Source organism: Peromyscus maniculatus, chromosome 16, assembly GCF_049852395.1.
Source record: "Peromyscus maniculatus bairdii isolate BWxNUB_F1_BW_parent chromosome 16, HU_Pman_BW_mat_3.1, whole genome shotgun sequence".
NCBI classification, from domain to species: domain Eukaryota; kingdom Metazoa; phylum Chordata; class Mammalia; order Rodentia; family Cricetidae; genus Peromyscus; species Peromyscus maniculatus.
Window position 1 is genome coordinate 14,612,077 of NC_134867.1, and position 27,428 is coordinate 14,639,504.

Here is a 27,428-nt window from a genome sequence, read left to right on the forward strand (position 1 = left end):
TCTTTAATTTTTTACTCTGTTTGTGTGGCAAAAATATCCATTATAAGGCATTATCTTGCCCCTGTAGGGGAATGCAAAGAAAGTAAAATAACCAGACGGCAATCAAGTTCTGGATCCAAATGATCCACATGTGCATCCTGTAATTTCTTTTCCACCAAAGCCAGTTCTCTCTCAGTATCAGCTGATAATTTTCTTGGACTATTTAAGTCCTTGTCACCTTTTAAGGTTTTAAATAAATTACTCATTTCTTGAGTTGTTAATCCAATTGTGGGTCATAGAGAGTTAATGTCTCTCAGAAATTTTTGAAAGTCATTAAGAGTCAGCAATTGATCTCTCCTGATTTGTACCTTTTAAGGCTGAATTTTTTGTAGATATATTTTATATCCTAGGTAATTAATAAAATCTCCTCTTTGTATTTGTTCAGGAACAATTTGTAATCCCCAACAATGCAAAATTTTCTTTACTTCTTCAAACATTTTCTCTAAAGTATCTACATTTGAATCAGCTAGTAAGATATCATCCATCTAATGGGAAATTATATATTGAGGAAACTGTACACGAATTATTCCTAACAGCTGTCTTACAAAATGTTGGCACAGGGTAGGGATGTTTAACATGCTTTCTGGGAGAATTTTCCACTGATATCACTTAACAGGCTGCGAATTATTATAAGTCAGCACTGTGAAGGCAAATTTTTCCTTATCCTGTTCTTGCAAAGGTAAGTAAAGAAACAGTCTTTTGAATCAATCAATAATATATCAATTAAATAAAAGACCATTCTTTAGGTAATAGAGAAGGCCAGGGAATTCCAGGCTGTAAAGAGCCCATTGGCTGAATCACCTTATTAACAGTTCTTAGATCTGTTACCATTCTCCATTTTCCAGATTTCTTTTTAATAACAACACAGGAGAATTCCAAAGACTGACTGATTCTACAATATGCTGAGCATTTAGCTGCTCCTGTACCAATTGTTCTAAGGCCTGTAATTTTTCTGATGTCAAAGGCCATTGTTCCACCCAGACAGATTTGTCAATCAGACATTTTAAAGATAGGGCTGTTGGTACCTTTGAAAGATCAGCAGCTGTTGTGTGCTGTTTGTGTTGGGCACCAGATGATGCATAAATCAAATTAATCTTATCAATAAAAAAAATCGGGAGTCAAATATTGGGGTAAGAACCTAAAGATTAGAGAACTGGGAGCAGCCACCAGCTGCTTCCTACCTCTACTATCCCTCCATCCAAAAGGGCAGAGGTCCTCTCTCTACCCACCTTATCACTTCCTGTCTACTCTCTATACAGACTTCCAGACCTCTATGGTTAACTAGTGGCTGGCTCCACCCTCTGACTCCAAGCAAGCTTTATTTGTCAGAACACAAACAGAATATGACACAACACAGGTTCCTGCACAGCTATGACAGGCAGCCTCCAGGACCCGCCTCAGCACTGTGGCTAGCTTCCCTTCCATTTGTCTTCTGCCTTACTTGTGACTGGGTACTGGGCACATTGAGAGCCAGTCCTGGGCGGGCATATGCAAGAAGTGAAAGTCCAAGTGTGTTCTGCAGCCCCAGTGAGAAACCATGGTTCTGTAGCAATTGAAATGCTATTAAGTGTATAAGAAACTATTTCTAAAGGATTGAGGTGAAATCAAGGACACCCCCTCCCCCCCCCCCATTCCAGGTAAGGCCTCTGGCTTTGTGCCTGCCCCCATTGCTACGCTGCCTTTACTCTGTGTCTTATTACCTGCTGTTAATGTCTGTCTCTCCCAGAAGACTATGCTCCATGAGAGTAAGGGCCAATCCGCACCCTGGAGCCCCACCTTGGAGCCTACTAGGAACCTGCTCAATAAGGATTCATCGGGTGTAAGTTTCAAATGTTCTTACAAACAGAATTTTCCAGTAAAAATACTTCATCATTTCTTATGAAGTTTTCTGTCATTAGAAATATTTTCAATACTTTTGGAAATTAGATGAGTTAGTATTTTTTTTTTTGTCTTGTTACTTTGTATTTAGACACAGTCGTTCTTTTGTTGTTTATTATACTGAATTTGTAGTTCTCATTCTTGATGAAAAGATCCTTGCCTGGAGAGTTTCTTAGCCTTGACCTTGGGAAACTGAGAGCTAGTTGATGCATTGGATAAATATGGCAATAATGGAGGTTCTGTTATTAGAAGATGGATCTAAGCATTGGGTAGCAACACAGCCTTCCCCTACCCTCACTGTCCTTTGTACTAGCTCCGAAACCAATCATTTCTGAGTCAGCATGTAAACTACAGTGTACTACACACAATCCATAGTTGTGCAGGGAGTAGTTTTTATCTCGTGAGAGACGGAAAGTTAGATGATGTAAAGTCATGTCTATCAAGGATAGGAACTGGTGTGTGTGTGTGTGTGTGTGTGTGTGTGTGTGTGTGTGTGTGTGTACATGTATACATTCTTTTTTATCAAGGATAGGGACATACATACGTACATATTTGTGTATACATGTGTATAGCAGATCTCTTCTACTGGCTCACAGTGATGGGCTATCCTCCTGTGAACACTAGGGCTTCTGTATAGTCTATCTGAATTTAAATTTAGCCGAGTATAATCCCTTAATCTTACAAACCAGCCACCAAGAAACTTTACATGAGATGAATATGAAGCTTCTTGTTTTTTAAAAAATACATATCTTTAAGATTTTACTTGTTTGTTTGCTTTTTGAGATAGGGTTTCTCTGTGTGTAGCCCTGGCTGTCCTAGGATTTCCTCTGTAGACCAGGCTGGCTTCAGATTCACAGAGATCCACCTGCCTCTGCCTCCCAAGTACTGGGGTTAAAGGCATGCACCACCACTGCCTGGCTAAGATTTATTTTTATCTTTTTATTTATGTTTTGTGTGTGGCTATATGTGTGAGAATGCAGAGGCCAATGTAGGCATGTGCTTTTAACATCACTCCAGCTCCAGGCATATTTTTTCAATTCATTGATAATGTCACATTTTGTTATATTGCTCTAAATATAAAATATGGCATTAGGCCTGCTTGGTTTATTTTTCTTAAGAACACAAATATAATAAAAGTATTCCAATGTTTAGACTAACCTCTAAATCTAGACAGTTTTAAGGATTTCCTGACTCTTTGGGTGATGGCTTCATGAAGTTCCCGTACCTCTCCCAGTGGAAGTGAATGGAAGCTATTTATCATAAAGGAAGGGCCAGCAGTTGGCTAGTAAAAAATAATTATTGCCAATCTCAAAAACAATTTGGGGAGGAAAAGGTTTTATCTCAGTTTACAGCTCTTAGGTCATACTCCGTCTCTGAGAAAAGTCAGGGCAGGAACCTGGAGGCAGCAACTGAGGCAGAGGCCATGAAGGAGTGACAATTGCTGGCTTGCTCCTCGTGGCTTGCTCAACCTGCTTTCTTACAGAACCCAGGACCACCAGCCCAGGGATGGCACCATGCACCATGCACCATGCACCATGCACCATGCTGGCCCTCCCCCATCAATCATCTACCAAGAAAATGCACTGCAGACTTGCCCATGGGCTGACCTGGTGGGCCCTTTTCTCAGCTGAGGTTCCCTCTTCCCAAATGTGTCAAGTTGACAGAGCGCCAGGCCTAAAAGCAAACACGAGTTTATCAGCCGAGGACACCTGAGTGTGGAGGTGCCCTTGTTGGCTAAACTGGCAAGCTGGTTTAATCCAGCTTTGCAAAGCCCAAGCATTTAGCATTAAGGAAAGTCACGTCTTGGACCACATTTACCAAAAGGTCGTATATCCAAGGCAGAAGTGCTGGTGTGAATAACAGGCTTGGACACTGTGTAAATCCATGAAATTACTTTCCTTTTATCCCAATGTAACTATTACTGGGGTGCCAGTCAATTATCCCCTTTTCCCTGGCTCGGTTCATCCGAACATGCCAAATAGTTGGTGACTTTAGCCTATTACAACCTCATGTAAACGCTCAGGTAGAGGAGGATGTTTTGCTTCGGCTCTCACACAGCTCATGCTAAAAGGCAACTTCTGAGTCCCTTACATCCTCCTAGTTCCCTCACCTGAAAAAGTGCAGGCTCTTTGAAGTAATTTGATATTTACGGAATTCGTATTTTCTGGATCATTTATATGACAGTATGCTGGTAAGGGTTGATGAAGGGGATGCACACCGCGGATCTTCACATCTCAGCTCATTTATTTGTAGGCCAAAGACGAGCTTTAAGGCCCAGAGGAACCCACTGCCGTCATCACAGCTGGGAGGAGAGCACCATCCACTGTGACAGGCAGGAGCAAGAGTGCCACCCAGGCCTCGCAGAAGCCCCTCTGACTGCCTGACTTACACTGACAGGGAAATTACTGGGTCCCCACAGCCCCTCGGTCAGCCTCCACCTGCTAGGCTTATTTAAATGAAGTCCAAGCTAAGCAAACCCGAATGCTCAACCCAACCGCCACCAGTTTGCAGGTCTGCTTAGGTGTGTTGGCTGTTCCCCTCCTTCAGCTGACCGGGAGGGAAAAGCTATTTTCCAACGTAGCATCTAACGTTGGCTGCCCTGTGCAGGAAATGGAGCGTGCTCCCATTGGATCTGACGGGGACTGTAGATTCACATTCCATCCACTAGGTGAGTTATCAGACGAATACAGGCTATGTAACCTCTTGGTTTCTTTACACCTGGAAAATTATGCTTCCTCGTTGGATTGTTGAGAGAGAAGAGGATGGCTGATGCACACAGTGACTGGCCCATCTCTAGAGCTCCCACTAAACAATAACACTGGATTTGGCTGGTTTGCTTCTTAGATGTGTTGGGTCTGTGTGGTGTTGGTGGTAGTGGTGGCTCTTGTTTTGTCTGTTCCTCACAAGCCATTTGTGTTAATCCTCCTCTGAGAGCAAAAGCCAGGGCTGCAGTAGCCCAACCTACTTCTCAGAGCCAACATCAGTACTTCCCACTTTGGAGGCGAGGGTGGAGGCAGTAGGTTGCTCCCTGGTGGACATTTGGCACTGCAGACACATTCAGGTGTGACACCCTGGAGGGTGGGGCCGTTGCTCCTGCCTCCTAGCGGGTAGAGTCCAGAGATGCTGCCAAGCATCCCATAGTGCATGGGACAGTCTTCCCACACTTGAAGATTTATCCAGTTCCAAATGCTGAGACTCTGACCCACATTGGTACAAACCAGTTCTAGGGACAGGGGAGTCACGGCAACCATCAAAATATCCAGCGTAAACATTAAACTATCCATGAAGAAAAATAAGTATAAATAGCAGAGCCGTCACACAGGCTGCCTGCTAAGTGGGTCTGGGTGGGGTTTTCGGTTGTTTTTAGCAGTACATCCACTCTTGCTTTAATCATATAAGGCATGATGAAGCCAATACCCTACATCACCTGTCTGGAACCTTCAGTGCCTTAAATCTCCCATTCATGGACTAAAAAATCTTGCTATAGGTATGTATACATGTCGGGGCTGACAGACCAGACACTTAAAATATAGTGCACTCTATACATTGGTATATATAAGGATGTTTATTATGTATACACTTCAGTGCATAAAACTATTATAAAAAAAGTCTGTGACAAAATCCAAACAAAGTCAGACTAAAGTTACCTTTCTTCAGAGACAGCACCATACAAACTACCAGTACAGAGCATTTTAGACTATCCTTGGACCCTTCTGTATTTATGGACAGCTGAAATACACTGATGAGACTGAGCTGACATTGGTGATCACATTTATTCTTCCCAACCTGACACTTTTTTTTTTTTTGGACTGTGAGTTTAAAAATCAAAACCTCAGGGCTTTTTAAAATAATTTATTTATTTTATGTGTATTGGTGTTTTGTCCACATGTATGTGTTTGAGGGTGCCAGATCCCCTGGAAATGGAGTTACAGACAATTGTGAGCTGCCATGTGGGAGCTGGGCATTGAACCCAGGTCCTCTGGAAGAGCAGCCAATGCTCTTAACCACTGAGCCATCTTTCCAACCCCCAAATCTCAGATTTTTAAAACTCACCACAACTAATTCAGAAGTTCTGGTCTCCTTTTAGCTCATCAGGGAGATCATCCTATTCTAATATCTAATATTTTCAAAAGCCGGAAGCCAGATCAGTGATACCTGAGGTGGCAGCAGGAGGAAAGAGAAGCCCGGGGCAGGGATGAGCTGTGAGAACACTCGGAGTTCCTCTGCCTCCTACAATGTTTTGAATAATGAAAATATAGTTTTCATACTCTGTATGTAAAAATATGCCTCCAAACCCTTAACTTCGTTTATTTTTATATTGTTTAATTAGCATAAAACTTTTGAAAATCATCCACAGGACAGTCTATATCTGTAAATAAGAATTATAGATACCATTTGAACCATTGAGAACCTACCTGTTCTGCTTAATTTTTTAAAAAATAAAGTGAAACCAGGGGCTGAGGCAAGAGGATCAAAGGTCAAAACCAGCCTGAGACATCTAGTGAGTTCTGGACTACCCTGGGCTACACAGCAAGACTGAGCAAGTGAGCAAGGGAGAGACAGACAGACAGACAGACAGAGAGGGAATCAGTTGATTGACACTGGAGTCTTCCTCTATCTTTGTATAACTTATCTTTTGTTTTTTTTTTCTCAGCCAAGATCTCACGATGTAGCTCAGGCTGTCCTGGAACTCACTGTGTAAACCAGGCTGGCCTTGAACTCACAGAGATCCACCTGCTTCTGCCTCCTGGGCGCTGGGATTAAAGGTATGTGCCACCATGCCCAGCTTACAATTTATCTTTTGAGACAGGGTCTCTCACTGAGCTGGAAACTCATTGATTCAGCCAGGCTAGCCTGGCCAGTGAGCCCCAGGCTGTCTCCAGCCCACCCTCGTCCTGCACTGGGGTTACAGAGGCTGCCTGGCACCTGGCGTTTGGGTACAGGGGATGCAAACTCCGGCTCTCGGGCTTGTGTGGCAGTCACTCTCCTGACCGAGCCAGCTCCTCCACCCTAAGATAGTGTATTTCAGAGGCTTTGACAGCAGAGGCGAGCCGGTGGTACGGAAGTCAGGTTTGAAGGCTGGCAAGGGAGTAGCAAAAACACTCAGCCTCTGCTTTGGGCTTCGTCTCATAGGAAATGAAAGTGTTTAAGGCTGAGTACAAAAAGAATTTTGAACTGAAGTTCTTGACGTTCTCTGACAGAAGTTGGTGTCTCTAAGTTCCCAGGAACTGGAATCAGCAGTTCTGGGGAAACCAGAGCTTGGCCTCAGCAAAGGCTGAGAAGGACTGGCAGAAATCCACAGGCTGCAAAGCACAGCTTTGCCTGGCTGAGCAAGAGAAACCTTGAAGGAGGCAAGTGTCCCAATTTAAAATGAACAGTGCATTTTAAAATCTGATCAACCTAGTAAACGTCGAAATTAATAAAATTTCATTTTAATGTAAATGCGTGAGCTATAGACACATAATGAGTCTCAAGGAAACCGGCACCCGGCACCGGCGGGGTATTTCTACCCTCGAGTGAGAGTGAAGAGGGCACGCCCGGATCTGTCAACGGCAAAAACGCAAAGTCTCAGTCCGGGAAAGCAGAGTGTTCATCCGGGCTGCTGTCGCGTGTCCAGCTCAAGACTTCATGTACTGCAGACACAGTCCCTGCCCTGAGCAGCAACAGGCTGGTGGAAGCCGAGACCTAGCTCCACGACTGGAAGCACCGACGCCTCTATCTGCAAACGTTTCTTGTATGTACGTTCCTACTTCCATCTTGTATTCACCCAACTCAGGGTGTAACAGCTGCTGGCATTGAAAATGTCTTTCTTCAGGAAAAGCTGAGGCTTCGACAAGTCTTTGTAGGTGTGGAAGAGCCTGAAGTCCTTCCGCTCCAACTCCTTCAGGAGGCTGTACCAGAACCGCACCACGCTGCTCTCGCTGCCGCTGACCTCAAAGCCGGGCCAGTGGAGATGAATCTCAAAGATGAGCTGGCCGATCTGTTCAAGGACATCTTCCAGGATGAGATTTTCTAGAACTTTCCATTCTGCACTTTCCAGGTCTGCCTTGAGAATATCGATCTGTAACAAAGCAACAAAATGTGATTCTCAGATTTGGTCACTCACTATGCCACCTCCATATCATATCATATCATATCATATCATATCATATCATATCATATCATATCATATCATATCATATCACATCACATCATATCATATCATATCACATCATATCACATTATAACATCATACCATATCATACCATACTATATCATATCATATTATCATATCATATCATATCATCATATCATACCATACCATATCATTGCTGGCTGGGGGGCCAGCCTCCAGACAGCTCAGGGTTCAATGGGAAATCCAGAGTCAGTGTGTACAATACTATGACGTTTTTTATCTGAGGGAGTTAGGGGAAAAGACACTCACACACTCTCGATGGTTTTCTTCTTTATTCTTTCTGTTCTTTTCTCTTCTTCTACTGTATACTTTTTTTCTACAGCTTATATACCCCCAGCAAAATCTTTCAGACAGTTCAGGAGTCACAATGTATGTGGTCACATTCCATTTTTCAAGTGAGTGATTATAATGAATACAGGTAAAAACATGTTTTTCATCTCCTTTACATGATTAAAAATAGAGTCATCTCGATAACCCGCATACATTACATTTAAGTAACTCATTACAGATTAACAGAACATAAGCAAGCAAGGACCATTTTTTTTTCCTCAGCCAAATCTTTTGTTGGCAGGCTGCATATTGTGGTTACGAAGAAAGAATCAATCATTTTATTATTTAACTTGAAAAGTAATCTTATAAGGAATCTTAAAGGAAACATAAACCTAAACTTTTATACATAAAAACAGTCAGCTTTGGTCTTAGAAAATCAAGTACTGTTGGGAGAGAATGTGGGTCAGTAGGTGCTTGAATCAGTATCATTGAATTTTCAGAGTACTTTTGAAAAGGGGTAATTTCACCCTGAGGAAATTTGACGGCATCAGACACAGTGAATACTGGAATGGAAGGAAACATTCAAAGGAACAAAGACTGGAGTCCCAGGCACTTCGGCCCCCCAGGAAGCTGCTGGCCAGAGTCACTAAGATCCGGCTCTGCAGAAGTGAGGCTGTCTTTGTGGGTTATCAACATGGATGGACAACACCAAGTCCAGTCCTGCCCACGCTTTGCTGTCTGTGCCGCCTGTTTGTTAAGTTTTCTGGATGCTGTTAGCATACGAGAGGCCTTGGCGGCCTCCTTGAGTGATTTCAGAGTTGCACGCAGGAGAAGGTGCATAGACACCACATATAATCGCTCCAAGAAAGTAGGCTTTGTCTGATGTCCTGAGACCTGCAACACAGGCTTGGCACTCTTGACTGGATGTCCTGGAACCAAGAATGGAGAGACCTCAGGAAAGGCAGTGTCTGCAAACTGGCTGGGAGTCAGTGGTTTCAAAACAAACAGAAGAGGTGAGAAACAACATTTTTCTTCATGAGAGTAACTGAGTGAAGACAGGTTTCATGGGAATGTGGGCCAGGCTAAATTAATTCTCATGAAATGGACCCAAGGGAATTAACTCTCTCCTCAATTCTTCCCAGCCGCTTTGGCACATCTCTAGCTTTGTTTAATCTTGGCAGTTTTAGGCAAAATCCTCCTGGATTAAGGGTAATTAAGCTGTCAAAAGAAATATTTAATCAAAATTTCACAAAATGTCCTAATTGGTAGAGAATACACCCCAAATTCAAAGAGCAACATGTGTTGTATTGAGTCACACAGCCAAGAGTTTCTTAGGTTCCTTACAGACCTATGTCCCCCACAGACTTGGGTTTTCTGTGAGTTGGGATATGATGAATAACATAAACAAATCAAAACGTGAAAAGGACAAGGTAGGGTTGGGATGTAGCTCAGTAGAGTAGATTGCTTAGCAAACACAAGGAGGAAAACAAAACAAGACAAAAACAAACCAAAAACAAACAGGGAAGTCAGGAGTGGGGGATGGGGAGGCAGCATGAAGTTCATTAGCTTAATATCGACTTAAAAAGTCTACACAGAGGAAGATATCATATTTTCCAGGCATATTATAGAGTTGCATTTATATGTGTATGGGGTTTTGTCTGCATGTATGTATGTGCACCACATGCATGCCTGGTGCCCACAGAGGTCAGCAGAGAGATTAGAACGCCTGGAACTGGAGGTACAGATGGTTGTGAACAGGAATGCTGGGAACCAAACCTAGATCCTCTACAAGGGCAGCAAGTGCTTTTAACTGCTGAGCCATCTTGCTATTCCCCACCTCAACGTATTTTAAATAAATTATCAATCAGAATTTATAAGCAACCAGAACAGAACCAAATAAAGCTACATCATAGCAAATACATGCTTGCTTTAGAAATGCAGTTTTTATTCACTTGATGAAAATATTTTCTAAAAAGCAAACAGCATGCTAAATATGACAACACCCCCACCTTCTGCAGCCCAGTGACTGAGAGACCCTGCTCTGATGAGCGCCATACAGGCTGGTCTTTGTCACTCAGCCTTCCAGTGGTGTGGCATGGAGTCGCCCGCAAGCTCTTCCCTGCCTCCCGACCTGAGAGCACAGACTGCCACAACACAGTGAATAAAACAAAATTTTCTCTCCCATTATGCATTTCCTTTTGCTTGCCTTTCAGAATGTCCCATTACCATGAACTATTTTGCAAATGTAATTTTCATTATTACTGCATAATGCAGACAATATTATTGTTATTATAAAGCACTAAAGATTTCTGGGTAAGATATGCCACATTTAAGATTCTAATACCAGCTTGTAACAATAACAGCACCTCAAATCATGCAAATGATTATACTGGGATAATCAAGTGCCAAGCCTAATATCGTTGGCTTAAATCGTGTTCCTTGTGAAAAACAAGTAAGTGATGATGCCTAGTAAACTCTGGAATAAGTAAAGACATATTTTTGGTAGGAGGGTCTCAAAGATGGTAGAAGAAGCAATCTGTCTGGTACAGTTTCAAAGGTATTGAAGAGGTTCTGGCATCAGGTATTATCCCCTTTCCTTACACCTCAAATATCCAACTTTTCACACAACTTTCAGAAGAAATGAGAATTTTAATTTTAACTGGATTGAGATGTGACACCTTCTGGCAGCATCCTCATTAAGGGTACAAGTCTGTCGCTGGGCTGATCCAGCCAGATCTGCAGGATGATATAAAGGAGAGGAAGGGAGCTAGGCGTGCGAATGAGCTTTCTAGGCTGCTGTAGCGAAGAGCAACAGACTGAGTGACCTAAAACCCAAGGCTTGTCATCTCATCGGTACAGCATCTCAAAGTCCATGTTTCTCCCTAAAGGAGGAACTGTCCCTACCTCTCTCTAGGCTTGGCAGTTGGGGCATTCGTGGCGTCTGCATCAACTGGTCTCTGCTGGCACCTTCTCATGGTATTCTCTGTGTGTCTCTGTGTCTGTGTCCAAAATTTCCCTTTTCATAGAGGCATCAGCCATTTTGGATCAGAGCCCAGTAAGCTTTCTTATGACTTCATTTTAGGTAATACATCTGCAACAACCCTATTTCCAAACAACGCCACATTCTGAAGTGCTGGAGACACAGAATTTAACTCATAACATTGCTCAAGGCGGCCATTGCAACAGGGTTTTTGCAAGACAGTATGTACCCAGGAGCCACTGCTTAGACAGCAGGTCCTGTTAAAGCCAGCCAAAGGAAGCAACTATCCAAGGCAATTATGACTATCACTCTGCCAGTCACTACATCAGCCAACACTGGCAGCTTCATCCTTGCTAAATACCCAAGCTGGGCAAATCAACAAATCTTGAAAGCCAACCAAAATCACCATGGAAACACGCCCATATTTTATTCTTTGGTTCTTTCTGCCATGCAGGCAAGTACAACCTGTTTGGGGCACTTTCCCATATCCCATATGTATACCTCCCTGTCCCTCTGAAACCCTCTCAGGCTCACAGAACCCTTTCATCGATAGGTCTTCATCTAAGCCTATTTTTTAACAAGGCTCCCAGCAGGATGAGCAGATTTTGCTCATGCTGGCTACCTTTGAAGAGGGCAATCATGGGAGCTACACCTTTCAAGTAAAAACCTAGTCTGGATGTCAAAATTTCACTGCATTCAGTCGGTCAAAATAAACCACAAAGCCAACTCAGCTTCTAGAAGAGACAATAGATTCTAGCCACAGAGGGAAGAAGGGACAAGCACAGAGAGGGTGGAGGGACTTGTTCATGGCCATCTTTACAGACGATTGGCCCCAGGGATGAAAAGCTATTGTACTTCATGCAAATCCATAAATGAGCTACAATATTGTCATAGACATGGATGTTTAGTAGACATGAGCAATACTCAGGAAGAATGATCAGGAAAGCTTTCATTCACCAGAATACCATGATGAGCAATCCTGGTGTTCAGTTTGATACACCTGGAAAGGACTGTTGGCATGTCTGCGGGATATTTTCTGGATTGCTATTGATGTGGGATGCCCAGTCCACTGTAGGCAGTACCATCCCTGTGCATGTGGGCCTGAGCTATGTGTCTACTTTAGTTCCTGCCTCCAGCTCCTTCCCTGACTTCCCTCAATGATGGTATATAACCTGTAACCCAAATAAACCCTCTCCTTCCAAAACTTTCTCTTGATCAGTATTTATCTCAGTAACAGACAAGCAACTAGGACAATTATTATTAAGGAAGTACCATTAATTATATGTGGCATTTGCTCATAGAATTAGCTTTTCTTGGACATTAACAGAGAACCTGGGATATCCAATGGATTAGGATAGCTAATAAAAAAAATTGAGGCTAGACATGGTGACACACTGCCACATCCTCTCCCCCAGTACTCTACAGGCTGAGGCACGAAGATTGGAGGCTTGATTATATAGCCTATGCTACATTAGCAAGACCCTATTTCAATTTAAAAGAAAGAAGAAAACCTAAGAAGGGCAGCCAAAGCATGTTTTTGTTTTTTAAGTGGTTAATTTTTGTATTTCACAAGTGAAATGTTGGAAGGGCTATTTGACAAGCTGTAGTATTAACTGCCAATGCCTCAGACATTTTTAATGAGAAGAAAAGCATCCCCTGGTGGCCCTTTTAATGTAGGCCAAGTGTCCTATTGCATAACAAATGGTCACAGATTTGAGAACATCATACTTGAAGGAGTAAAATGTTATCTTTAAATTACCATTTACTTGATAAACACCACCATACAAACATTTTAATGGCTGTTGCAACCCTAAGTGATCTGTAGAATAAAACCTGCAGATCTACCTCCAGGAAGACCAGAGCCAATGAAACAACATGCCAATCAGTGCTCTTCTCTGGGGCTTCTTTGCTCTCGGCTTTACAGGGTACAGTAGAGAGTGGGGAAGGACACAGGGGAGTGTGGCTGTGCATGCTGAGTTACCATTGGGACAGCAGTCATGTGATCCCAATCAAGATGATCTTGTAGAAAAATTAAATTGTCCTAAATTGTGACACAAGGGAAGGAATATTAAACATGAATAATTTATTAGTCTAAACACTGTTTAGTAAGTGCCAGAGCGGGCTTTGGGCATACACAGTGACGGGGCCGGTACAGGAAAATCAGATAAAATTGAAAAACAGCTAAGTGTTAGGAATACATGTAAATGTTGGAGAATGTGCTGAGGCCATGAGAGAAAGGCCTTTCATGAGCACTCAGAGATGGTTCTACCACAGCTACCAGCTTCTGGCCACTAGGCACCAAGGTGAGAGCACGTCTTGAGCAGATATTATTACATGTCTGCTTTGATAAGGCTTTGTTATATGTACATTAGGAATACAAGTCTGATTTGGTAAAAATTGCAATAAATTTTCAGAGATACTTCCATTAAATGAAGTTCAAAGTGCAATTCATGCTATGTGTTGAAGCGACAAGAAGAAGCCACTCTGGCTTTGTCTTAAGGACTTCAGACATAACTTTAAGCCAGCATGGGTCTCTCCAACAATTTGGAGGCTGCAAACATGCTCCTTCCAAGTCATCCAACAATCTTACTCCGGCTTGCCAAGAACTCTGATAGGTAGATGTATCTTTCAAGAAGGAATGTTTCTCCTAAATGCATGGTTGCAAGTAGATCTACTGAGCATGAGACAGATAAGTAAGTGTCGACTTTGGCCAATTTTCACATCCTAAATTGTGGCATTATGGGGAAAGGATATTAAACATGAAGAATTCATCAGTCTAAACACCATTCAGTAAGTTTGAGGTAGGTTAAATATTAGCATTTTGTTTTTACAAATTAAAACTCAAGAAATTGTCATATCACAGCCGACAGGAGTCCTGTCATGGTCAGGAATGACATGGCCTCTGATCTTCAAATTAATCTTCAGATACATAAATTATGCGACAGTTCATAAATACCCATGAAAAACAAATGACGCACTGTACAGACAGTTTTATGTCAACTAGACACAAACTAGAGTCATCTGAGAGAAGGGAAGTCAGTTAAGAAAATCTTCTATAAGAAATGACTGTAGTCAAGCCTGAAGGGCATTTTCTTAATCAATGATTGATAGGGAGGGCCCAGCCCATTGTGGGTGGTGCCATCCAAGGCTGTTGGTTCTACATTATGTAAGAAAGCAGGCTGAGCAAGCCATGGAGAGCAAGTCAGTAAGCAACACCCCTCCACGGCCTCTTCATCATCTCCTGCCTCCAGGTTCCTGCCCTGTTGGAGTTCCTATCCTGACTTCTTTCAATGATGAACAGTGATATGGAAGTGTAAACCAAATAATCTTGCTTTGGTCATGGGGTTTCATTACAGCAATAGAAACCTAAAGAAAGACACTCACTAATCACAGGAATTCTACTCTGGAATATTTTTAAATTCTAAAATCAATCCTATGATGAGTTCTATCCATTTTAGTATAATCTACTTGTTTGTTTATCTGCAAATCCTCATTGCAGATTTGTTTATGTGTAATTGAACCATAAAATTACAAATGAACACAGTACTATGTTGCTCCTCTGCCTTTATGGTGGGTAAGCAGGATGACCACTGGCTTTGAGGCACAGTGCTGTGGACACAGCACTATCTACTATGAGGAGCCAAGATCTTAAAATGGTGCATGGATCCAAAAGAAGGGAGCATTGTACAAGTCAAAATGAAGGGCGCAGTAGCATCAGCAGAGGCCGTTAACCCCAGTGTGCTCTACTCTGGCAACCTGAGCAAAGGGCTGGATGGGAATGGCAAGTCTTTCCCAGTAAAGTCTGTGAACATCTCACCCACTACGACCACAAGGAAACTCAAATTTGTATTTCATTGACACAACACCTATAGAAGTAAACACCAAATATCTTATAGGAATAAAATTTTTTACCCATCATACAAATTACTGTAATTGCAATTATCTTAGTTCACCATAATTGCTTAGTTATTTACCAGACTTCATCTTGACATAGCTTCCTGGGTGAGTCCTGTCAATCATTTGTTTCATTACATTTTCCTTAGGGATTGGAGTGTAGCTCAAGGCCAGAGTGCTTGTTTAGCATGTGAGACCATAGACTTGATCGTCAACATCACAAAAAAACGCCTACAGAAGTCCTTTTACTTAAGCAAATTCAAAGAGTAAAGGTGTAGGTACACATGCTATATGACAAGGACACCCAAAACCACGAGTCAAAGAAGCAAAGAACCAGGCATAGTGGTTGTAATTCCAGCACTAAGGAATTTGAGGCAGGGGGATTAATGTAAGTCCAAGACTGCCCTGAAATATATGAGTTCCAGCCTAGCCTGGGCTACACAGTGAGAACCTACTCTAACAGACTAATAAAACAAACAAAAAATTAAAAAGAAAGAAAAGAAAAAAGTATGGTGGGTAGGTAGGCAAAAGCCAAAGAATTTTACTCAAATTTCCCTAAAGTTGAGGGTGGAAGTGAAAAGATCCTACATTCCACATGTTTACATACATTATGTGAATCTGCAGCTTTCATAAAAGTCAAGATGAAATGCTGTGTGTAGAACAAATGAGAATGCCTAAGTACCATGTCACATGTGCACAAGGCCGAAGAGAGCCGTGAGTCTCAGCAACAAAGGACAGAACCTAGTCCTCTGGTTGGCTGAGCAAAGGTTGGTGTGCAGGCTAGTTTTGTTTGTCAGTTTGATACACGTTTGGTCAGCTGTGAAGAGGAAACTTCAACTGAGACAATGCCTCCATCAGATTGGCCTGTAGCAAGTCTGTGGTGCATTTTCTTGATTGATGATTGACATGGGAGCACCCAGCCTAATTGTAGGTGGTGCCGCCCCTGGGTAGGGGGTCTCAGGTTGGGTAAGAAAGCAAACAAAGCAAGCCAGGAAGCAGCATCCCCCCATGGTCCCTGCTTCAGTTTCCACTTTGGCTTCCCTTCATGATCAGAGAATGTAAGCCAAATCAACCCTTCCCTACCCACGTTGTTCTGGTCATTTCTGTTTATCACAGCAACAGAGAGCACACTGGAGCACTTGGTATTATAGAAACCCATTATAAACTATTATTTTTAATTGTGTGCATGATGTATATGTATGTGAGTGTACGCCACATGCACACATGTGGAGGTTTGTGGAGTTGGTACTCTCCCTCCACTTTTAAGTAGGTCCCAGGGATCAAATTCAGGTCGCCAGCCTTGCCTCACCAAAACCTTGCCCTGCTGAGCCATCTTCCACCTCACAAAACTATTCTTATTACAGAAGCTGCAACGGCATCCTGAGTCTGTCCAGGAACTCTTGTGCTTCCGGTTGGCACATGACCTACTTTTTAATATGTGAAATAAATACAGACTTTTGAAAAAGCTTGCCCAGAACTATTGGATTTACAAAAATGATGCAGAAGTGAACACAATAGTCCATTCACATGGATAGCCCATTCACATCTTCAATAGTGAGAGCCATCCTAACACTGAAGAGCCTGCGAGAAATGGTAGCTAAGCAACACCCTTTAAACACCGGTGTATGTTAGCATAACAGGATGCTCCCTTCAGCATACACACACTGCGTGTCCAAAAGGGCAAGTATCTCCCAAGTAAACTTACTATGAGAGCTGAGACAGTTTTAAGGCCATTCAAATTAAAGAAGTTTTTGGGGGAATTTTTCTACTTGTGTTTGAGTAATGGACTTTCTTTCCAACTTGTGGTCTCGGACTTCTGTCTTACCAAACACAAAAGAAATAAACACAGCGGAGGGTGGATCAAGTAAGAGCAGCATGCAAAGGTATGATCACAATGAAGGAAAGCCAAAACACTGAGACTGTCGAACTTGGGCTGGGGGCGGTGGCTCAGCAGTTCCAAGCAGCGGCTGCTCTTCCGAAGGACCCAAGCTCAGTTTCTGACATCCACACGGCAGCTCAGCCTTCTGTAACTCAAGACTGGGGCAAGCTGATGCTTTCTCTGGCCCTCCATGAACACCAGGCACAGACGTGGTGTACTTACAATCGAAGCAGGCAAAACAGCCGCACACATAAGATAAAAATAAAGACATTTCATTGTTTAAAGTGAAACTTGCATGTCAATTGTTGGCCTCATCACTGCGCTTTGAGAAAAACCTCTCTCCACGTGCGTTTGTTTACAGTAGCAGCGCACACAACGAAAACCAAAGAAGACAAGAAACAGAGGAAGGAGGAACAGCCAGTCGCGTGCTAGCAACAAGGGATGCTACCAATGAGGAGGGTCCTGAGGAGTGAAAACGTGGTTTCCAGAAGCCTCTGTCGCAGTGGGCCACAGTAGGGAGTTGCTCATTTTAATCTTTATTTCACCCGTATTGTGATTCCCAGGAACTAATGCTTTGGCCCCACCCCCTTTTAAAGTAGGCTGGCCTCAGACTCTCTGTGTGGCCAGTGGGGGTGACCTTGTTCTGATCCTCCTGCCTCCACTTCCAGAATGCTGCCATAAGCAAGCACCACCATGCCAGGGTTTGCACACTGCTGGAGATCGAACCCAGGGCTTCGTGCATATAAGGCAAGCACTATACCAACCGTGCTAGTAGGAGCAGTGACATCTCCAGTCCTTGCTTACATCCCTATTTGCTCCTCTGCTGAGGCCACCTCAGGGACACAAGACGCAGGGGAATGATACAATGACCTGGGGCCATTAGGCCCATTCTCCAGTGTCTCAGGGTCACCTTCTAAGGTATATACACTGTGCTGGCTAGTTTTATGTCAATTTGGCACAAGCTAGAGTCATCAGAGAGGAGGAAGCCTCAATTGAAAAAAAAAAAATGTCTCCATAAGATCAGGCTGTAGGCAAGCCTGGAGGACATTTTCTGGATTAGTGATTGATGGGGAGGGCCCAGTCCATAGTGGATGCTGACATCACTGGGATAGTGGTCCTGGGTTCTATAAAGAAGCAGGCTGAGCAAGCCATGAAGAACAAGCCTGTAAGCAGCTTCCTTCCATGGCCTCTGCATCAGCTCCTGCCTCCAGGTTCCTGCCCGTTTTGAGTTCCTGTCCTGACTTCATTCACCGATGAACAGTGCTATGGAATTGGGAGCCAATTAAACTCTTCTCTCCTAAAGTTGCTTTGGTCGTGGTGTTTCATCATAGTAATGATAACCCTAACTAAGGCATACACTTTGCACTAGTCTGTCAGGGCTTCTAGGAAAATCCCACTGGCTAGGTGGCTCTAACAGCAGAAACATGTCTTCACAGCCCTGGGATGATGGTGTCAGGAGGGCCAGTTTCTCCAAAGGCCTCTCTGGTTGGCTTACAGACAGCTGCCCTACCACACTGCTTTTCTCCTGGGTAGGCTCCTAGCAGCTCTTGCTTTTCTTATAAAGAAGCCAGTCATATTGGATTGGCTCCTTTCCCCCTTAAGACTCCATTTAAACCTTTCACCTCCTTCTAAGGCCTATGTTCAAATGCACTGGGAATTTAGGGCTTCAATCTATAAATGTAGAGAAAGACACAATTTTAGCCCTAGTATATAAAGCATGTATTCTTTGAAATGCTTATCTAGAGGCAACCATTCCCTTCACAGATATGCCAAATATACTCTTGTTTCTGATTTAGTAACTGTTTCTCCTCCATTGTTAATGGTCATCTCTGATTCTAGGTAGTACACATCCAAGCCACCAAAATGATTGAAGGTGAGTAGCAGAGACTGTGGGAGATATTAATTTCAACCTCATATGATTTCTAGAATGAGACCTTGACACTCTCTTCAACAAGAGATTAGTGTCAGGTTCTACTCCCCATAGTGAATTTCCCCCTGTGCAGTCATGGACCACACACACACACACACACACACACACACACAAGTGTCCTAAACTTGCTCTGTGCTCTGCAGTCGCTTCCTTGAAAGCCTGAACAAGAGACACTTCACCTCATTTTCACTGAGCTCTACAAATCACGTAGCTGGCACCCTTGAATCCTGCTGACCTTAGGACTGGATGGGCTCCCTAAGTCTTGCTGTAGCCCCCCAGGGCCACAGAAGGTAATGCAGCTTCTACCTCGCTCATTCACACCTTCATTCTTAGAAGCGACTGCTGTGCACAGTGTCTGTCCTTCAGGTTGCCATGTTCTGAGGAAGTCCAAATGACTGACCCTAGCAGAGAAGCCATTTGAAGAGAGAGACCTGCTTCAAATGAAGTCAGACACCCGACTTCCAGGCACAAGAGAGACCCTGCCCTGAGCCAGAACCGTCCGGCAGAGTCCTTCCCAAACTTTAGCCCACATGAATGATGAGTTAATAAGATGATCAGTTCTTCAAGTCTGTAAGCTCCCTCACTTAGGCCATAATGAATAGCTCTGGCTGTTCTAACAGATCCAAATGCTATTGACAGATGTCTTTTTGAAACTTGATGGTTATTGGCACATCAAAATTCTATGCATTTCAAAGCTACAATTTCTGGAAATTATTATATATTTTACAAAATCATTAAATAATAAATTATAATCACTTAAAAATTAAACTCAAATAAGTAAAAGAAAAAGATTTCTTAAAAAAAAAACTTTAAAGAGCTTAAAAACTGTCTCCTGAACGATCAACACACACATTAAAGAGTACAACCTATGTGAGCACGACCGAAACTCGATTTTATAGAGAGCTGGAGTTAATGATTTACCTATGTTTTGACTTCTGCTGTGCTTGGATTGGACCCAGGGCTCCCATGTTAGGTGATGCTGCTCTCTTGCAGTCCACCTCCAGCCTCAAATGTGCTTCGTAATGTGACAGATTCTGAATGGATTGCCACATGAGTGAATTTCCATCTAAAATGTTTTTTCCAGCTAAGCCTCTGAGTCTCTCGTACGAATCAGACTGAAGTGATGAGGGTTATGACAGATGTCAGTGGGTGAGATACTCACACACACCCTCACTGAGGGCCGTTCCCTTTCATTTCTTATCTAATATTTTGAATCTATAGGGAAGAGGAAAACCATATGGAAAGAGAACACTCCTGTTTGGCTTTAAGTTTGAAAGCCCCCACTCATACATTTTATAGGACAGTCTTTATAATGGCTTTACCATTATAAAGTTATTATAAAGTTCCCCTTCAGACAGACATTCAAGTTTTTCCAAAACTGATATTATAAATGGATACGATCAATGAGCTAAGATTTCGAACACGTTCAACAATGTTCTTGACATAAATCTCCAGAAGCAGAGGGTGAACCTGTTGCTCCCACTGGTTCTGCACTTGTGACACTGGGGGACAGCCAGGTTGTGCTAAGACTGAGAGCGAATGGAACAGATCTAGAGGCTCTTCTCTGTCACCAGTCAACATATAGCTCGTTTTCTTACCTTGAAGCCATGGACACTTTCCCTCCAAATGTGTACCAGTGATCTCAAGCACACTGGGCATGCTCTATCACCGGCTTACACCCTCAACTCTGTTCTGCAGCATGTCAAACCCACCTGTGTCCTTATGTCACTGGGTCACACAAAAATTTAGATGTCTTTTAAAGAAAGAACAAACAGAATAGGTCAATTTAAATTAAATAGTTGGTGAGTTATCTATTCATAACTTGTGATTTGAATCATTTTAATAAAGATGTTTCTGACATGCATTGTTCTATAGTAAATTTTAAGGGTATAGATTTTTTTTCCAACCTGGAAAACATAACACAATTTAAAATTTGCCACTCTCATCAGTAATGAAGAATATTGTTTATTAATCAAAATCTGTGACTAAGAGCTGGAGCTACACCAATAAATTGTCAGTACAAACCACCAGCTTGCCAACCACCTAGCCAAGATGATGGCGACCCACTGAGGCAAACACAGTTCCTTCCTCATCAGCAGCTGCCTGAATTTGAGGCTTAGATCACACACAGTGAGATATTTACAGACATTCTTCATTTTGTAAAAGGTTTATGAAAAGAAGTGCATGAATTGAGTTTTGTAACTGATCTCATATTTTAATTGTTATTTGACTCATTATCTACTTATGAATATTTTAAAAAATTAAATTATCATCAATTATTTACCATCCCAAGAAATCAAGGTATACGAATTCCCTATAATTATTACAGTTTGGGTCAATATTCAATCAAAATTTACAAGTATCAATTCTCCCTTCTTTTTAGTTTAATTAAGAAAAGTGGCTATGTAACGATAAATTAAACCAAAGCTTCTATATGTCAAGTCTACTTAAAGGAAGACAGACAGACACCCGGAAAACTGATGCACCACACACTAGAAAGGGATGGTGTTGTAGAAAAACACAACAAACTACGCCTTTTTTCATGTGAGCGAGAGAATTAAAAGTCTCCTCTAGAGCTTTAAACACACTAAATCAAGTTCAATTAACACTGTGAGCTGGCAGAAATGTAACTCTGCAAATTTTCTGCTACCACTAGGGAAAGTGAGACAAGGTTGGCCCTGCACATAATGAGAAGTGCGGAGGGTCACTCTAAGCTAATCTGAGACCAATTCTGAACTAATAATAAAGGGAAATATTTCCACGTTGTAAGCAGCTCTCAGAAGCGACCCCTGCGGGGAGCAGCATGCTGTGAGTTTAAAAGAAAATGAGGATAGCATTGACAAAGGATGTTTTCCCAGACATCCAGCTTGATGGAAGAATCCAAAGGCTACTGGGCAAGGACCCGCTGGCTTAGTGACAGGATGCGAAGACTGACCTCAGATGCCCAAGTTAGGGACAAGTGATGCCTGAGCCCGTGACAAGTTGGGAAGGAAAGCCAGGATACTGGTGACCTCCTTTAGGAAGGGACCAAGCAGCACAATTTATTGTGACTGTACCAGGGACCTGGGGGAAAAAAAGCCAAAGAGCTGGGGAGACAGCCAGTGAGTGGCTAAGTGCACTTGTCTCACAAGTGTGAGGACCTGAGTTCAGACCCTGGAACCCACATAAAAAGCACTGAGGGGTAGAGGCAGGGTCCCTGGGGCTCGCTGGTTGGCCAGCCTAGCCAGAAACAGTGAACTCCAGGTGCAGTGAAAGATCCTGTCTCAAGGGAGTAAGGTGGAGAGTGACAGACACTTGAAGTCCTCCTCTGGTCTATGCCTCTGCATGCGCGCGCACGCACGAGTGCATACACACACACACACACACACACACACACACACACACACACACGCCCTTCATGCTACACCTAGACAAAATCAGGCAGAAAGAAAGGTGCAGAGCCAAAGACAGACCCAGGCAGGCTCTTCTTCCCATCTCCTTGGGCCCCTGAAAACAGCACATGGGGCTGTAAGGTCCAAGCTTGATGACTAAAAGTTACAGCCCCTGGTTCATCTATTCTTCTGACATATTGCATTGATGCAAACATTCTAAATAATTTTTAAAACGAGGAGAAACTTAAAACGTCTGTCTGTAGAACTAAGTTCCTAGCATTTAAAAGAAAATAAGGTTAAACATTTATAAGCACTTATTTTTGGCCAGGTAGCCAGCTTTACCAAAGAATTCAAGCTGAGTTTAAATGAATAAATGTTCAAACAAATAAGTAATCAAGTGAGCACCTATTAAAACATATTGTTTGAGTGGTGGAGGTGCATGGATCCCAGAACATGCTGGGGCCTGTGGACACCAAGGATGGCCCAAATGCAAGAATACAAGAATCTCCAGCACTGATTTAGAGGGAAACAAAATTAACTTACTGAGTTATTAAGATTATTAAAAAGGCCATCTTGAAATCTGAGGAGAAACGTTGTCCTTTGAATGAAAATAAGAAAGAGATTAGCTATGGGTGAGGTCTAGAGTTAAATGCAGAAAATAAGAACAGATGTGGGTATATGCACACACCTGCACACAAACATGTTTGTACACACAATCGCTGGGGAAAATCACATAAAGATGATGTCCTCTGGGCTCAGTAGAAGAGACAAAGGATTCAAGAATGCTGTTCATCTGTGTTGCTCCGTAAAGTAGCCATTCACCCTATGTGCTTCGTAATTGCTCCTCCTACCTCTAAGTGCTCTGTAACTGCACATGGCAAGTGAGTACCATGTTAGACATGCTCCACTTTCTCACAGATTCACTGCTGGTGCTGCGCGGAGTACTACATACATCCTAATCATCTGCAGGGCTTCTGTGAGCAGTTTCTGACTTGGCAGATATGGTGTGAGCTGGGTATTTGTGTTTCTAATCGAAGCCAGCTGACGGTGGTGCTGCCAGTCCAAGGACCATGCTTGGAGAATCTATGGCGACGACATCGGCAGAACTAACTATCCATGTTGTGCGTGTCCAAGATTCGCCCTCAGCTCGGGCTGACTTCTCCCCTTCTCAGCAGCAGATGCAGAAAGGGGTCTGCACATAAGAGAGACTTGGCTTTGGAAGATGGATGGTGGTTTTACAATCACCTGCTTTTTTAAATTATGATTCCATCAGGTCAAAGTCTCCTACAACTCACAGCCTTTCGGTGAGAGTTGTATTCCCTGGAACTGGGCACAAAAGCGCATTTACCTACATGAACCCTTTTCTATGAACAGTGTAATGGCTGGGGACCTTGGATCTGGAGCAGAGTGTTGAATCAAAGGGTCTGGGACAGGCTAGCTTTTCAGGGACTGGCAGAAGAAGAACAGAGTCCATACCATAGGACCATTTTGAAGCTTAACAAGAAGTGTTACATGAACCACCACGGCATGTACCCATGAGCGCCTGGAGCAGAGTCGGGTTCCTCAGTGACAGCGCTTGCTATTTTTACTAGTTCTTCATAAAATCTGTAATTTGAAAACCATCAGGAGTGTGGTTCTTTAGGGAATGGGCAGATTTCTCGGTGGTTAGGGACACATAGTGCCCATGCACAGGGCCTGACTTTGGTTCCCAGCACCCACACTAAGCTGTTCACAACCACACATAACTCCAGGGGGTCTGACTCCCTCTTCTGGACTCCATGGGTATCTATACTCATACATCCTCAGACCCACACACAGACACAGCCATATACACATGATTAAAAATTAACAATAAAATTTCAAATGAGTGTCTAAGCCAATATCAAAGTGTGTTTTCTATGCTTCTTAACTCCCATGTTTGGAGACATAGCTCAGAAGCAATATTAAAGTTTGCTACAGGAATTTTACAGAGGCATTTTAAACATGAAAGCCAAGAGTCATCTGTACACGGCACACGGGCAGGCACTACTGAAGACAGTTTCTTCAGTTACATTTTCAACCATCAAGAGAGAAGAGCCCTGCTGGGCGGTGGTGGTGCATGCCTTTAATCCCAGCACTCGGGAGGAGGCAGAGCCAGGAGGATCTCTGTGAGTTCGAGGCCAGCCTGGGCTACCAAGTGAGTCCCAGGAAAAGCACAAAGCTACACAGAGAAACCCTCTCTCGAAAAACCCCCCAGCCTCTAGCACACTCCCAGGGATCTGGAAGGTGCTCCACAGTGTCTGAGAGATGTGTGAGCGGGGTGCGTGGATGAGTGGAGGCATAGCTGGGGTTCTTATGAATAGATGGGTGATGGGTGGGTAGCGGGATGACCAATGCTCCTCTTGTACTCTGTGTTACAGGTTAGAGACTACTATTCCAGGCTTTCTGAGCACTCGGCCAACTTCCTCATTCAAAAGATAAGGTCCAAATGACACATTTAAGATCACAAACTACTTATTCAGTGATAAAGCTTACATCTCAAACACGGCTTGGAGAGGAAAGAGAAGGGAACGAGGGAGAAGGGGAGGGGAGGGGAGACAGAACGAGGGAGAGAGGGAGGGAGGGAGGGAAACAGGCTTGAAAAGAAAGGGGAGGAGGAAGCGGGGGAGACTGAAAGACTAGCCAGGTGGTCACCTTAAAGACAGTCGTATTTTAATAAGATGCATATCATCTCTTTCGCCTCCCAGCATCCCTCTCTGCCAAGGAGCTCTCTTGTTCAAACCACCACACTGATCATGAGGTTCAGAGACATCAGAGAGAATTCCAAAGCGAGTTCCAGGAAAGGCACAAAGCTACACAGAGAAACCCTGTCTCAAAAAAAAAAAAAAAAAAAAAAACAAAACAGCAACAAAAAAAAAAAAAAAAGAAAGAAAGAATCAGAGATACTTGGAGAAGCAGACCGCAGAGCTTAGTGGGTGGTTCTGGTAGGAGTGTAGAAGACCAGAATGCCAAGAGAAATGCAGTGGAGACTGAATTCTGAGGTTTCAGTTGGAAATGAGGGTGGCTTGGGGAACTAAAGTTGAAGCCACTCTTGTGGCACTGTGGCAGAGCTTGTCTCCCACTTATCCAGGTCCTAGGACTTTGTAGAGGCTGAGTGATGGACTTCTGACCCAGGAAATTTCAGGGTAGCACTGCGTCCAGTTATGATGATTGCTGGCTGCTTTGGTCCAGATTTATAGTGAAAATTGGAAGCATAAAGCAGAAGAGAAGGAACACTGGAAGAGTGCATTTAAAAACTGGAGTCAAGGCCTTTCCGCGCTACTCGGGACGGGTCCATACGGCGTTGTTCTTGATTCCCGTCGTAACTTAAAGGGAAACTTAACACAATGTCCGGAGCCCTTGACGTCCTGCAGATGAAGGAGGAGGATGTCCTCAAATTCCTTGCTGCAGGAACCCACTTAGGTGGCACCAACCTTGACTTTCAGATGGAGCAGTACATCTACAAAAGCAAAAGTGATGGCATCTACATCATAAACCTGAAGAGGACCTGGGAGACGCTGCTGCTTGCAGCCCGTGCTATCGCTGCCATTGAGAACCCTGCTGATGTCAGCGTCATCTCCTCCAGGAACACCGGGCAGCGAGCTGTGCTGAAGTTTGCTGCCGCCACTGGAGCCACTCCGATTGCTGGCCGCTTCACCCCTGGGACCTTCACTAACCAGATCCAAGCAGCCTTCAGGGAGCCGCGCCTTCTAGTGGTGACTGATCCCAGAGCTGACCACCAGCCCCTCACAGAGGCATCTTATGTCAACCTGCCCACCATTGCGCTGTGTAACACAGACTCTCCTCTGCGATATGTGGACATTGCCATCCCATGCAACAATAAGGGAGCTCACTCAGTGGGTCTGATGTGGTGGATGCTGGCCCGGGAAGTACTCCGCATGCGTGGCACTATCTCCCGTGAGCACCCATGGGAAGTTATGCCTGATCTTTACTTCTACAGAGACCCAGAGGAGATTGAGAAGGAGGAACAGGCCGCTGCTGAGAAGGCCGTGACCAAGGAGGAATTCCAGGGCGAATGGACTGCACCAGCTCCTGAGTTCACCGCTGCTCAGCCAGAGGTGGCAGACTGGTCTGAGGGTGTACAGGTACCCTCTGTACCCATCCAGCAGTTCCCTACTGAAGACTGGAGTGCCCAGCCTGCCACTGAGGACTGGTCAGCAGCTCCCACAGCGCAGGCCACCGAGTGGGTTGGAGCCACCACTGAGTGGTCCTGAGCTCCTCTGCAGACACCTGAGCAAAGGGAAAAAAGGTGGAAGGAAAATAAAGTTCCTACAAGCTGAAAAAAAAAAAAAAATTGGAGTCAAGGAATGGCGACCAAAATGATTAACTCCACGGAGAAAGCTAAGCACTTGACAGTGAGATGAAAGGACAGACGCCTGCTGATCCAGAATCTTAGCCCCACTGATCACGGACTCAAGATCTTGATTTAAGAAGGGCCACCTGAAGAAGTATTCCCTATGTTAATCTATCCAGGGGCACAGTGGCTACTGCTGTGGTCTGAGTGTGCTTGGCCAATGTACAGCTGGCCTCAGGCCTCGTCAATGCCTATACGATGCTAATTTTGCAGGCATGGAGAAAATGAGTTGTAGGTTCTAGCTTCTACCCAGGCTGCAAAGAAAGGTCTGGCAGATGGCACGGTATATATGGACAGGTCAGAACAGGAAGTAAATAGAGTCAGCCTCTGAGAGAGCCCACGTAAGCTGCAACTGGCAAGGACTAAGAGCAGGACTCCCCAAGGCTTTTGGGACTTACACCCTGCCACCTAGATGTTTCAATGTTTGCTGAGGTGCGATCGTAATTAGTCTAAACAATAAAAATCCAGAGTCAGACATTGAGGGTGAAAGCTGAGAAATCAGAAATCAGAGCAGCCAGCTCTAGAAATTTCTTACCTCTATGAAATCTCAGACCGATTGGCAGGGCCGAGATCCTGTATCTATGAATCCTCAGACTGAATGGGTGGGGATCCTGTCTCT

General features: G+C 43.7%; 1 protein-coding gene and 1 pseudogene across 3 annotated transcripts in view; one reads left to right on the forward strand and one right to left on the reverse strand.

Moving 5' to 3' along the window:
• Nucleotides 1–5,469: 5,469 nt before the first annotated feature.
• Nucleotides 5,470–27,428, reverse strand: part of Mettl24 (methyltransferase like 24) — a 109,700-nt gene continuing 87,741 nt past the window's right edge. For all 3 annotated transcript variants that reach the window (XM_006982786.4, XM_042262029.2, XM_042262031.2), the window contains one exon: nucleotides 5,470–7,978. In XM_006982786.4, the coding sequence (XP_006982848.1) occupies nucleotides 7,664–7,978 (315 nt within the window). In that variant the 3' untranslated portion in view covers nucleotides 5,470–7,663. The remainder of the gene's footprint in view (nucleotides 7,979–27,428) is intronic.
• LOC102926317 (small ribosomal subunit protein uS2 pseudogene) lies at nucleotides 25,710–26,749 on the forward strand (annotated as a pseudogene).